Genomic DNA, 15,000 nt, shown 5'->3' on the forward strand with positions numbered 1-15,000 from the left:
ATTGGAGATACTCATGAGTGCCAGATCATGAGGGCCTGGCAGAACATGGAAAATGTGTTGGGATTTTATTTGAAAGCTAAGGAAGGGCCATCAGACTGTGTGAAGCAAAAGAAAGCGCGCGCGCACACACACACAGTGTGTATGTATATCTATATCTCTATCATCTATCTATCATCTATCTATTCCTCTGCTTAATATAGTTTGATGGCTTTTCATGTATGTCTTAGTCTATTTTCTGTGGCTATAACTGAATACCTGAGACTGAAATTTATAAAGAAAATAAATTTCTTTCTTAAAGTTCTGGAGACTGTGAAGTCCAAGGTCAAGTGGCCTAACTGGTGAGGAACTTCTTTCTTAGTAGGTGGCACAGGGCATCACATGGCAAGGGGAGGCCTGAGCATGTAAGCTGTAGACTCTCTTCCTCTTCTTTTAGAGTCACCAGTCTCACTCCCATGATAACCCATTATTCAATGAATCTATTAATTCATAAATAGGTTAATCCATTCATGAGGGTAGAATCTTTGTGAACCAATTACCTCTTACAGGTCCCCCTTCTCAATACTGCCATATTGGAAATTAAGTTTCAACACGAAGTTTGGAGGGGATAAACACTCAAACCATAGACATGTGTATGTATAGTATATGTGTGTACACACACATTCTCTCAACGTCTACCGATCTATCTATATATAGATAGGTATGTCGTCATGTAATCTATAGGTTTTTAAGCAGATATTGGGAAACGGTTAAGAGTCAAAATATGATATATGGTCTAGAGAAGTGGTAGTATAAAGAAAAGTTGATGGGTTTGAGGTATATACTGGGGTGGTATCAATGGGACTTATTGGCAGATTGGAGGGCACAGAAAGTATAAAGTATGATTCCTAAATTTCTGGTTGTAATTACTGGCTAGACAGTAATTACATGGTGAAGACTGAGGAAGTACTAGATTTAAGGGAAGTACTAGAATTGGGGGAGAAATCAACCAAGTGTTCCGGTTTGGAAGTGTTTTAGTTTGAAGCATCTTTATTGTATCTAAGAGTTTGTGCTAAATAGACAGTTACCAAAAAAAGTTGGGAGACCAGTAGAAATGTCTATATTAGATATACAAAGTAGAGAAAGTACAGAATCACTGGCATAGGTTAAAGCCACTGAGTAAGATGAGGTCAGCTGAAGACAGATAAAAAGAAATTAAGCAACAGAGAAAGTCTCAGAGCAGAACTCTAGGAAATTTAAATATCTTGAAGATGGGCATCAGAAGACCCAGAACAGAGACTAGAGAAAATAGCTGGTAAGGTAAGAAAACTCTAAGGGAATTATGTCACTAAAGCTAAGAAGAGAGTACAATTCTAGAGGAAATGGTTAATCATATTGAATCTTGCTGAGAGGTGAAGTAAAATAGAGAATACAATTATCCTCTGAATCCAGCAATATGGAAGTTTTTGGGACTTTAACAATGGCAATTTCAGTGGAGTAATATGTATAAAAACCGAACTGAAGTGGGCTTAGAAAAGTGAATAGGAAGTGAGGAAGTATAGGCAACATGTGCAGACAATGTTCTGAGAAGTTTTGATATGGGATGGTGGTATAGGAAGATGTGGAGTTAAGGGGGGATTCTTGTTTTATATAAGATGCTGGATTGCATTTGTTAGCTAACAGGAATAATTCAGTAAGCAAAGAGGGAATAAGGGAAGTACAAGTTAAATAATTGAAGAAGTTAAGCCCTTGCATAATCAAGAAGAGAGAAGTGGCTTTCACTCATTCAATTTAAATCTTTCTTGGACATAACACGGGTGTTTCTGCCATAACATGTAACACATATTTATTTTTTAAAATTGTTTTGCATTCTGCAAAAGTACACTAAAAATAACAAGCCTTTGAGAGAAAAAAATACTGTTACAGATCATGCAAAACCTATAACCAGAGCACTAACATAAACATTAGTATTTCTACTAAATGAACTATGCAGGAAACCATCATTCTTAGCAATCTATCACAAGAACAGAAAACCAAACACCGCATGTTCTCACTCATAGGTGGGAACTGAACAATGAGATCACTTGGACTCAGGAAGGGGAACATCACACACAGGGGCCTGTCATGGGGAGGGGGGAGGGGGGAGGGATTGCATTGGGAGTTATACCTGATGTAAATGACAAGTTGATGGGTGCAGCACACCAACATGGCACAAGTATACATATGTAACAAACCTGCACGTTATGCACATGTACCCTACAACTTAAAGTATAATAATAATAAATAAATGTAAAAAAAAGAAAAAAAAAATACGTTAAATTTGTAATAAATAAAATTAACAATAAATCTAGGACTTGATCATTTTCAAAGGTTGGTGGAAGAAGATGACAAAGAGAAAATACACAAAGACAGGGGGAAACCAGAGAATAAACATGCTCAAGATACACTTGTGGTAAAACTAAGCCAAGAGAAAACTTTGAAGTGAATAGTTACCATGTAGAATATTCTATTCCTTGCCATGTTCCACTGTGCTAGTAAGATTTGTGTTAGCTGTTCCTTGGTAGTCCAAAATATTAACTTGCTAGAAAAGAATCTTGTTTCAATCAACTTCAATGTTGTATTGACATTATTCCTTGGCTTGCCAATAGCATATAGGCTAATTTGCATTTCAGAAAAATGCATTATATCAGAGAGACTGCAATGTATTTCTTGATTTTTTAAGCAGTAGCCATATGCATAACAATATATGGAATACTGTATAGAATACAAAAATGCAGAAAAAGGAAGTTCCTCCAAACCACAATGACTTGATTAAAAACTTGATTTCCATAAGCAGGAATAATAATGGAGAAACTAAGATGTCTTCTAATAACAAAATAAGCACAGGTAATTGTTAATATTTTTTGAACACTGTCTGTATTCAGGCATTGGGCTTTATCCTATTTAATACTCACAGGAATCCTATGAAATAGGTACTATCAGCATCCTTGTTTTTAACGAGGTAGAGAGGTTTAGATTATACAACTAGTGAATGGCAAAGCCAGGATTTGAAGCTTAGAGGTCTGAATGGTAGGGATCTTAAACATCGGGAAGAAAGGCATTTAGCAAGGTGCTCCAGCACTTTAGCCACAACATTTGGGATTACTTAATTATTCCCTCCAATAAGTTGAGAGTTTGTGGTCATCTTTTGACTTAAACTTTGTGAGGCAAGGTACTGATAGAGAATCTGACACTGCTAGGGTTTGCAGAAAAAGGCAAAGTGAAGGACCTGAGAGAGAGGGTGCCAGGAGTTAGCCTCCATTGTGTGCCACTTACTTAAGTATGCCTGAGTTAGGTGGGAATAAAAGAAAGTGACAAGAACTTAAGCCATATTGTCCCTCTCCTTCAAAGAGGACACTCTAATAACAAGAGGCTCTGGAGTGGGTGGCCTGCAATGAGACCAGAGGAAAGTAGAATTTATTGAACCATAAGTGAATAGGTCATTCTTTTTGCTGTGCAGATGCATAGGACATAAGTTCTTCTGGAGAACTTATAAAGGTATTCCCATGAAAGCACCTACATTTGAATCACTGCAAATGAGAAAGAACAATGAATAATGCTAGAGAAATGGTGACAACTGGCAAAAAGGTTACACTACCACAATCTGACCTCCACTTATGAGGTAGTGTTCACACAGGAATAGCAGTTAAAACAAAACAGGGAGCCGACACAGCATGGAGAGTTGCTTTCTTCATACTCTCAAGGAAGGGGCTGATTTTGGGAAGAGGGAGAGATGTGAGTAGTGTGGCCATGGCCATAACCCGTTACCTCCCAACACATAACAAGCCACTGGAGTCATAAACTTAACCTATGCTCAGTGGTAGACAGGTGGAGGATTCTGGAGACCGAAAAGAATTTTGAATAGAAGATAAAATTAAATTGATTAATTTTATAAAATCAAAATTAATTAGATTTGATTGTGTCTAATAACTCCAATGAGACTGTTTTAGTAACATAAAGTGATTAAAAGGTTACAGAATTAGTCTAAGAAGTCATTAAGGGAGCCTCCTACCCAAGAAGAATGGGTTCACAGCAGTAGTAGCAATTTTAAAAATTGATGATTTCATGTTTACACCTCACAAGTTGAGACTTCTTTCAACACAATTGTGTGTATGAAATGGAAAGGTTGTACTACAAGTGTGCTAAGGTCCTCTGCAGGTCCAACATCTAGATGTTTTCTGGCAATTGGAATTGCAGGAGTTCGGAAAGATAACAGTTCAGTTACTTGAACAATTTGGTCCTAAGGTGGCTTCCAAAGAACAGTGACTGCTACTGGCTAGTTGATGAGTCCTTCATTCTCCTATCTGGCCTGCCAGGTTGACAGTTCAAGATCTATAGTAACCTTGTCTTCTGTGACACTGACTCTGAGCTGGCAGAAAAGAAAGAGCAGCAGGAGGTGGTGATAGATTTGAAAGTGGAAGTCGAAGAAAGAAAGGAGTTGGAAGCAGAATAGTGGAAAAATGGCAGGACTGATGATAACCATGGGATATTTTTTAGAAGTGACTTGGGGAAGACATGTTATTTCCAGTTTCCTGATCAGTTTTCATCATAAGTCTTAAAGTATAGGAAAAATGTTAAAAAGGAAAGGACCATAGATATAATTGATTTGAATTTCTTCATTTTAGGGATTGAGAAGTCCGAACCCCTCAGAATGCTTTGTGAGAATTATATATCTAAGCAATTAATTAGTGGAAAATGCAGTACCAAATTATAAGGCTCCTGTTGTTGTTTCTGCTTCTGCTTTAGTTGAAGATACAGGAAAGGATGAGAGAACAGGTGCCCTCAAGGATTAGTATAGTACAACATGGGAAGAAAGTCAAGTAAAAAGTGAACAAATGATTAAAAAATTATACCATGTAGTAACACAGACAGAATTAAATTACAATGATGTGATAGAGTGAGTGGATGGTTAAAATAATTAGGTTAATCACATACTGAAATGATAAGAGTGCAGTAGAGCTCTGTTGACAACCCAGGTTAACTGAATCACCAGAGTAAATGACATTCACCATATCCTCTGCAGCGCAGACTGACAGATGCACACTACACGCTAAATGACCACATCTAGTAAACTCTAATAGAAACACCAGGAGATAGTAGTGTCAGAAAACCAAGGCTGAAGAGCATTTCAAGAGGGAGAGTGATTAATAGTGTTAAGTGTTTCAGTTATGAAGCAGGAAAACAACCAAGAACAGTCTGATGAATTTGGTAATTAGAAAACTCTTGGTGTAGCCCACACGATCCAGATTCTGTGTCTCTACCATGCAAGCCCTAGATCTCAATGGTAAACTCACTGGAGCTGACCAGTCTCTGAGACATTACTCAAACTTACAAAATAACTTAGAATGTGAATGCATTCATTTTTAACAGTAAATGTACCAGACCAGTCATTTCCATAAGGCTTCCACTTTCTGGTGAATGTAAGCAATTCATATATTAAAATGCATGCCCAGAGATTACTTATTGTTCCCATATTACTCCATTCTTACCTCATCATAGCGTGTATCACAATATATGAAAATTGCATCTTTCCTGGTCTAGCTCCTTATCACATCCTCATTGAAGTCAATGACTATATTAGTTTAGTTCATTGCTCTTTATCTGATACTTAGCGCAGTGGAGAGCATGCTTAGACTTTTAATATGTATTTATTAGACAGGCAAATGAGCAATTAACTCATTGATTATTATATCAAGATGTTACAACTTAATAAATCATCCTTTCTTTCGGATGTAAGTCTTTATCTATCTGTATGCATACACATATGTAACACATATATATAATATATAATTATATATTTATATATAAATATACATGCATATATAAATATGCATATATAATATAATTATAGATTTATATATATGAAATAATACATATAACTATGTATATATAGACATCTATAAATATGTATATCTACATATACATTTTTTATATATATATTTCTAAAAGAGCGCTAGAGAATTCTGGACAACTCTTTATCTCCAATTATTCATCCTTTGTGGAAACCACCAATCTTGTCTTTGCATCTGTGCTTAGGAAAACCAGCATCCAGGACACACTCTTTAGTTAATTTCTATGGTAATTAGTATCACAGAATATTTTCTTTTATGACCGATGGCCTGCCAGTCCTCATGAGAATATGTAAAGTATGGGAAAGAGATGGACTTCTAATACTCTTTCTACAATTCTAACCACAGGATATTTGACCGCAAATTTAATTAACTAGAAATACAGTATAATAAAGTCAATGAGTAAAAAGGAAGCTGAAATTCTTTGTACCGCCTTAGTCACATGGCTAAAGAAAAGCGAGTCTTCTTTGCCCTGCCTCTGCCTTTTACAGTGTGTTTGTGAACCAAAACTCTTGTCCTCTCAGAAGCCACAAGCAATTTGGTTTTACATGGCACATCCATGGCTATGTAGTTGGAAGCATGGGTTGTTTTGAAATGTGTTATTCAGAATTTGTGGCCAGAATAGAGGGAAATGAAAAAATGCCCTAGATTTTTCAAATGTGCATCATTCTTTTCTCTTTTGGGCACCATCGTTTTCCCCTTATTTCTAGAGAATTAATCTTTTCTACTTAGGAAATCACTTATAAACTTGTTTCAGTTTGCAGGTACTGCCTCTTCCCCCTATAATATATTCCTGCCATCTCACGTATCTGCTAATTATAGGACATAGGCTTGCTGAATTATGACTATTTGTAGTCAGAATAGCTTCTTTCACTGGATGTAATAGAATACACGCTAGATCAGAATTAGAAGATTGAAGCTTAAGTTCCAATTTTACTCATTTTTAACTTGCACCCCAAGCTAAATGATGAAAGAAACTTCTTCTATATAAAATAATTCCATTGACTAAATGTAAAAGAAATGACATGATTAAGAAAGCACTGTTTTGCAACTCCTAATTTTAAAAAATGATTTAGACAAAAGTTATCAATAAATTAAATGATAAAGGTTGACGGGATCCATTTGAATGGAGGAACAAGCTGTTGCCACCTGAAAGATTGATCAATTAGCTTTTTTGCATGTCTTTAAATTTTATTTATTTATTTATTTGTTTACTTATTTATTTTTGTGGCAGGGGCTCACTCTGTCGCCCAGGCTGGAGTGCAGTGGTATGATCTAGGCTCATCAAAACTTCTGCCTCCCGGGTTCAAGCTATCCTCCTGCCTCAGCCTCCTGAGTAGCAGGAAATACAGGCGCGCACCACCTCGTCCTGCTAATTTTTGTATATTTGGTAGATATTGTGTCTCACCATGTTGGCCAGACTGGTCTTGCACTCCTGATCTCAAGTGATCTGGCTGCCTTGGCCTCCCAAAGTGTGGGATTACAGGCATGAGCCACCTTGCTTGGCCTAAATTTTATTTTTTAATTGATACATAATAATTGTTTTTATTTATGAGGTACGATGTAGTATTTTGAAATCACCTTCGCTTAGAGTAAGACAACAAAACAGTGTGTGTCTCCTGGTTAGAGTTCCCAGATAAAATACAGAATGCTGCACTACATTTGAATTTCAAAAAATGGTAATTTATTTTGTATATCCCATGTAATATTTGTAATATACTTATCCTAAAAATTATACTATTTATTTAAAATTAACATTTAACTGGATGTCCTGTATTTTTGTTAAATCAGACAAGAACTTGATTATCAGATTTATAAATTATATATATATAAAACTGATATATATGCCAATTTTTATGTGTTTTTACATACAGTTTAATATAGTCCATAGTTTCATATACTATATTGCAGGTTATAGAATATCCAGGCTAATATGGCTAATATAATTTAATAAGTTGAACCTGAATCTAATTAAGCCTTTAGAACTAATTTCCAATTTATAAGAAGTACAGAAGGTATAACAAATTTAATGATGCCATGAGTAAATGCCATCTAGAAAGTAAAGTTTTGACCTGGCTTTTTCATGTGTAAATGAGACTTTTTAAAACATTGGGGCAATGGGATGTTGAAATACACTTGCCCTCCAGGCAATATTTGGTAATGTTTAGAGGCATTTTTTATTTTCTCCAATACAGCAGGAAAAGGGAGAAGGATGCTACTGGCATCTGTCCTCTGGGTGGGTGGAGGCCAGTGATCCTGCTAAACATCTCGTAACACAGAAGACTATCTCTCCTCCTAACTCACCCCACACCCACCCACAACAAAAATTAGCAGGTTCAAAGTGTCAACAGCGCCACTGTTGGGAAACCCTGGTCTAGACTCAAAACTTTAACGAGTTACAATCAAATGCAGTGAGCAGTGCTCGTCTGAATCTTGATTCAAACAAATCATATTATTATAAAGAGCATTCCTGTAATAAAAAGCAAGGCAACTATTTAAAAATTATAATGTAGGAAAATGTTTATTGATACGGGAAAGGTTCAAAATGCACTTTTAAGAAAAAAAATAAACTGAATATAAGGAAGTTTGTATAGCAAGATCTCATATTATTAAAAAGAAGAAAGGCTACAAAAGTAATAATCATCCCATTTTTACCATAAACATAAATATGTGTGTGTATAGACAGGTGCACACATATGAATGCATAAAAGATTCGAAACCTATTTATCAAAACGTTAATGGTGTTGATTTCTAAATTGGAAATCACAAGTGATTTACATTAATTATTTTTCCTTTTCTGTTTTTTCTGTAATGAACAAGCATTATGTTTGTAATCAGAGAGAAAACAGGGCCAATTCAGAATAAAAAAAATTATTAGTTTGGGTTGAAGGCTCTTGTGGCAATCCCTTTTTACAGAGTGGCTGAAACGTTACTCAAACATCTCCCATGGGTGCAGAGACTGTATGAATGGAGAAGGATGTGCTGAGCCAGAAATTAAACTTACTGGAAGTTCATGGCTGTTTCATTCTCCCTCCAGCAGGATCAGAGAATGAACCAAAGGGAGCACAGTGTCTTCTGCCCTTTCCCAGTGTGGTGTGGGTGATGGATTTCCCTAAATGGAAAAGCAGGGCTGAGATGTATGTCAGTGAGACTCAAGGAAATTTGCTGTAGGCTGAAGTGGGACGAGAGCTGTCCCAGCCCCTATAACCTTTTGATTACCCTGATCTTATTTATATAAATAAGTTTCAGGAAGCTAACTGCTATCCAACACTGAGAAACTGAAATTTCATGTCCTCCCTTTGTACACTTACCCAGTATTCACGTGGTTTGCTTTATTAAAACTCAGTGCAGTATTAGTTTCTACACTCCAACAATCCCCAACAGTCAGTAGGCAAATGAAAACATCTCCTTCCTCAGCGACCCACATTTCTAATGAAACCCTTGAGACCAGCCTTCAGGTTCTATCTCCCTTACCTCTTAGTAGCCTGGAGGAGTTCTCAAAAGGATAGCCTCAGGAGACTTGGGGCAGAGGGATTCTCCTTTCCTTGGGGAAAATAAATATACACAGCTCTTGAAATCTGCAGTTTAAGAGACTGTATTATTCCCCCGGGCCAATTCTCAGGCCAAATGAGCCAATGCCCCCAGCCTCAAGGAACACAGCAACAATTTGAGGCTCTCTTTGATATTACAGAGAACTGGATTTTCCTCATTTTGTGTATTTTTGCTTCCCTTGTAAATGCCTCTTGAATGCAAGGTTTGTTCACCTGCTTGCTCTGAGTAGACTCAGTCCTTTCATGCCTTTTAAAGATCACTATCTGGAAAGTGCTTCCTTCTCCTTTCTATTGCCAAGGTCAGAAACAGTGAGTGCCATTAGTGGAAGTAAATGAAAATGAAATACCATGTGCATTTTTCAAAATCTTACTATTTTTCCTGTATGGTTTTCAGTATTTGATTCGTTATATTGAATCTCATGTCCATTAATATTATATTTCTTCATGCTTGTCTTACTGTGGTAATGGATTGAATGACATGAAATTTAGCAAAGACATAATAATGATCTTCAAATATTTGAAATACTATCATATTGAAGAGAAAATAGAAAGTGGAATGATGCGGGAGGTGGTAAGTTGCAAGAAGATAAATATCAAGTTGATAGGAATTAATATTTTCTAAGAATTAAAGTCAATCAAAAATAGAATTGATGATAGTACAGCTATATTAATCCATATAATGAAATAGTATGCACCATTGGAAATAGAGTGAGATAGATCACGATACTATTATGGAGAGTAGTCAAGATATAATATATGGAAAAACCTAGTTGTGAATTGGTATGTACTGCCTAATTCCATTTGCGTAAAATTGAAATGATATGAAAATATGCATGATTGTACATAAAATATTTCTGGACAGAAATAAACAGCAATACCAACAACAAAACCCCATGAATCATCTTTACCTCTGGCCAAGAAAATGTAGAGGAGAAAATGAACTTGTCCATTTATATCCTTCTGTACCCACGTTTTTTCCCCTATGAGCACTTTTATAATTTAAAAAGCCTGGTTTTATTTTTCAAGAAGAGTTTGTATCTTTTTTTTTTTTTTTTAAAAAAAAAAAAAAAAGAAGGGAAATGCTTATTTACAAGGTAATGAATTTCCAATCATTGGAAGCACTGAAGCAGAATTTGAGGGGCTGTTCATGAGAAATGCTGTGCTTTTAAAATTACCACCTAACACTAAGGTCCTATGATTCAGTTATATTTAAAGGACTGAAAACTACGAAGCACCTGGGCTTTTCCAGCTTGCTTCCAATTGGAAAGACTTGAAAAATGAAATGAATAATTTTAACCTCTGGCCCAGAATTCATTGTCAGGTCTAGGCAGAAAATGATTTCTCTAGAAGAACATTTAAAAAAAATTTTTAGGGGTAGAGAGATATTTTTAGCTAACAATCCAAAATACAAGGGAACAGAAAGTGTTGCAAAATGCTGTTTTTCTCAGTGACCAGGATTCCACAGAAGGAAGTTGGCATTTTGTTTCGGCTATCATGATCTACTAGTCTAGTGTTATCACTCATGGGGACCTTTGCTATCTTGGTGAGTCATTGTTTTCCTAAGAGGATGATGAGAAAGGAGTTGCAATTGCAGGAATGCACAAGCTTAGTGCAAACTTTTCTCTTCTGTCACCTGTTTTTTTCATTCTCCTTAGTGTAGGTAGGATTGACTTTCTAGTTACGTAGACATTTGACGTTTATCTTGCTCAGTAATGCATTTACAGTTACATAAGAATGGTTAAGAACTGGCCCATTTCTACATCGTCAAGGAAAATTAACACATATTTTGCTTCATATTTTTCTCAGTATTTTGAAACTATTAAATATTTTTTGGTTCTTCAAAATCTTTACTAAGAAAACTCCAAAATTTGCTTCACTCAAGTACTTTCATCCCACTGTAGTAATTAATAGTCAGCATTAATCCTTTCTTACAATATGGTTTATTATTAATTTTCCATTAATATTTAATGTTTAAATATTTCATTAAATATTAGTTTCATAATATATCAGTATGTATTAAAAATATTTATATTATTTGTAATAGAGAAGATATTAGATAGATTGATATATAGATGATAGATTCTCCATATACTACTCGAAAAATATAATTTTAGCATTTTGTTATATTTACTTTTTTAATGGCATGTGTGCCATTGAATGTTTTTCCTTTCTTGCCCTTTCTTCTCTTTTCTGGTTCTTTTTATTTTTACAAACTTGTAGTCTATAATTTATTTCTCAATCAATCAATCAATCAATCTACTTATGTAGTGTATTTTTTCAGGTCAGCACTTTGTAGATTCTTAATGGCTGCATAATTCTGATCAGATGGATATTTTATAATTAATTCAATTATTCCTTTATTCATTTACATTGCTTCTAGACTTCACCAATAAATAATATAAAAATGTCTTTAGATATACATCCTAATATGTATCTCTGATTATTTCCTTAAAATAAAAATTGGAAGTGAAAATATCAAGCCAAGAAGAACGGACATGGATTGTCACTGATATAATAATATTTATTTATCTAGAGGAAACATTCTAAGATTCTCCAGTTTTTCATTTTTTTTCCTAGTGTAATCTCATTCTCAGAACAAGGGAAATGCATTAATTGTTTTCCATAAAAACAACAAAAAGTATCTTCTTTCTCATTTATTTTGTGATTATGATGCTGCTTAGGCACTTGTGGTATAGGGCAGATCACACTAGTCTTAGAATTAAAAGATGGAGTTAATTTTTGCAATCATCTAACCCTGGGTGTCTTGCCAAGAGAGGGATAATAATTACTTAAAACACAGGATTATTATGACGTTACATAATACATGTAAAAACTCTATAAACTAAAAGTGCCATAGGAACTATTTATTATTGTTATACTCTTTTTGAAAATGAGAGCTTTTTGATGACCAATAACTCCCCAAATAGGGGACAGAGAGAGAAACGTGTAAACTGATTTCTCTAAAGTTTAAAATTCTGAAGAAATTGTAAAAGACAGTTTACTCTAGTGAGGCAGAGTACCTGGGAAAATTCTCATCTAAGTACAAGGTAGAAAATGCATAGAAATAAACAAAGTCCACGGAAACAAGCTACTGGGAAACACTTAGCAACACTACGGGGAATTGGATTGACAGGTTGTATTTAGTCCTGAGAAGACTTTCTGAGGAGGAGGAGACTCAAGTCAAGCACTGAAAAAAGAGAGGAACATCTCTTGTTCTAAAAAAATGTGGGGGGACAGTCAGGTTTGAAGCTGTTTGATGACTTGTGAAAAGAGTTCGTGAAACATGCAGACAAGAGCAACAGGGAGAAAGTAAACACTTATGTTACGTTGGAGCAGAGAGCATTGTCTTGTTTGGCAACCCAGAAAGAAAGATCTTTAAAGAGACAATCGAAACTGTGGTTTAAACAAAGTGGAAGAGGTTGAAAAATTTGTTTCAGGTAAACAAAATCTGAAACTGTAATCTAAAAGAAAATTCCTTTCAAATTTAACTATGCATTTCCTATTTCTTTAGCCTAGTTTTTCTCTAACACTTACGTGCTAGGTCACTAGGAAATCTTTTTCAAACTTATCCCAGGTGTCTTTTCTTCCATTTTTTTCATCCCTATTTAGTCGTGTATATATGTGTGTGTGTGTACATGTATATATATTTATATTTAATAATATATATTTATTATATATAATATATATTTATATTTAATGTATATATTTATATTTATATTATATATTTATAGACTCACTGCCATGCATGAAATTGTTTTCTTATTGTGTTTTTCTATCTATATCTATAGGTGAACAGTCATCCCCAATAACTTGGCATCTGTCCACGAACAGAATCCTTATTATCTTCTTAGAGGATTCACCTGCTGAAAGCATTGGGCACTGATGTCTTCTGACTAATTGACCTAAGTCTCTGTATTTTCGATCCATTTATTTATCCAATGAAGAAAGAGAACCACACAGTGGTAAGGGAGTTTGTTTTCCAGGGTTTCTTCCGCTTTCATGAACACAAGCTCACCCTCTTTGTGGTATTTCTTACCTTGTATCTGTTAACCCTGGCTGGCAATGCCATAATTGTGACAATTATCAGCATTGATCGTCACCTTCACACCCCCATGTACTTCTTTCTTAGTGTGCTTTCCGCTTCAGAGACTGTCTACACGTTAGTCATTGTACCATGGATGCTCTCCAGTCTCTTAAGTCGAAGCAAACCTATCTCTTTGGCTGGCTGTGCCACCCAGATGTTTTTTTTTATTACCTTGGCCATCAACAACTGCTTTCTGCTCACAGCCATGGGATATGATCGCTATGTGGCCATCTGTAACCCTTTGAGGTACAAGATCATCATGAACAAGAAAATGTGTGCCCAGCAGGTATGTGGGGCCTGCAGCGTTGGGCTGCTCATGGCCATAGTTCAGATTTCATCTGTGTTCAGGCTGCCTTTTTGTGATAAAGAGGTGGCCCATTATTTCTGTGATATCCGCCCAGTTATGAAACTTTCCTGTGTTGATACCACTCTACATGACCTAATTAATTTTGTTGTTAGTTCCCTGGTTATTGTGGTGCCCCTGGGTTTGGTCTTCATCTCCTACATCCTCATCATCTCTACCATCCTCAAGGTCACCTCTCCTGAGGGCCGGAAAAAGGCTTTTGCAACTTGTGCCTCCCACCTCACTGTGGTCATCATCCACTATGGCTGTGCCTCCATTGCCTACCTCAAGCCCAAGTCAGAGAACACCAGGGATCAGGACCAGCTAATTTCAGTGACATACACCGTCTTTACTCCACTACTTAATCCTGTTGTGTACACTTTGAGGAACAAGGAGTTCAAGAATGCCCTTCACCGTGCTATTGGCAAAAAACCTTTTGCCTAGAATCCTTGTCAGTTTGACATATAGTCAATCATAGCCTGGGTATTTTTGTAAGCTCATGAAAATTGAATCCTATCATTCATCCTCTAGCCAAAGAGAGTTGCGAAATTTGGTGGTAATGCGGCATTAAGAAACCAAGAGTCCCCATGATTTGACTTTGTTTTCACCATCATTCTCCTATACCTTCTACTAACTGCACAGGTTACCACCAGGGGAGTGGTCAGTTGCTGCTCACAGGTGCAAAGCTGTAGGGAATTGCAAGCAAGGAGTAGCTGATCGCTATCAGTTTGTTGAAAGCAGAAAAGAGGGTGGTTGCATAACACCTATTTGAAGTACTAGGTTGACAGGTCAACCTAAATGTCATGTAGATATTGAGCTCTAAAACTTTAAAAAGGACATAGTTGGTGCACAGGATGTGTTCAAAACACGGTCGAAACCACTTTCCCACTTATCATCACTTTCTACTTTGAGCATTGACAACAGTAGCAGATCTTGACATTCCAGAAAAAATATTATAGGCTTTAAATATTCTCATCTGCCTTGGAGACCCATGAAATTGTTTTCCAATTTTGTTGAGGTTCACATTAGAATTACTTCGTCGGTGAGCCTCTGTTACTAGTAAGCAACATGGTCACATCCAGCCTCTGAATTTTGCTGCGCTTATATATGCTTTCTGTGGGAGTAACACATGCTATACTGAATTCACAAGTATGGGGA

At 36.0% G+C, this 15,000-nt stretch overlaps 1 protein-coding gene across 1 annotated transcript; it reads left to right on the forward strand.

Moving 5' to 3' along the window:
* The first annotated feature begins 13,208 nt into the window (after nt 1–13,208).
* LOC719311 (olfactory receptor 10J1-like) lies at nt 13,209–14,286 on the forward strand. The gene has a single exon (XM_001117209.4). The coding sequence runs from the start codon at nt 13,354–13,356 to the stop codon at nt 14,284–14,286; it is 933 nt and encodes a 310-aa protein (XP_001117209.3). The 5' UTR covers nt 13,209–13,353.
* The last annotated feature ends 714 nt before the right edge of the window (nt 14,287–15,000 follow it).

Source organism: Macaca mulatta, chromosome 1, assembly GCF_049350105.2.
Source record: "Macaca mulatta isolate MMU2019108-1 chromosome 1, T2T-MMU8v2.0, whole genome shotgun sequence".
Taxonomy (NCBI): domain Eukaryota; kingdom Metazoa; phylum Chordata; class Mammalia; order Primates; family Cercopithecidae; genus Macaca; species Macaca mulatta.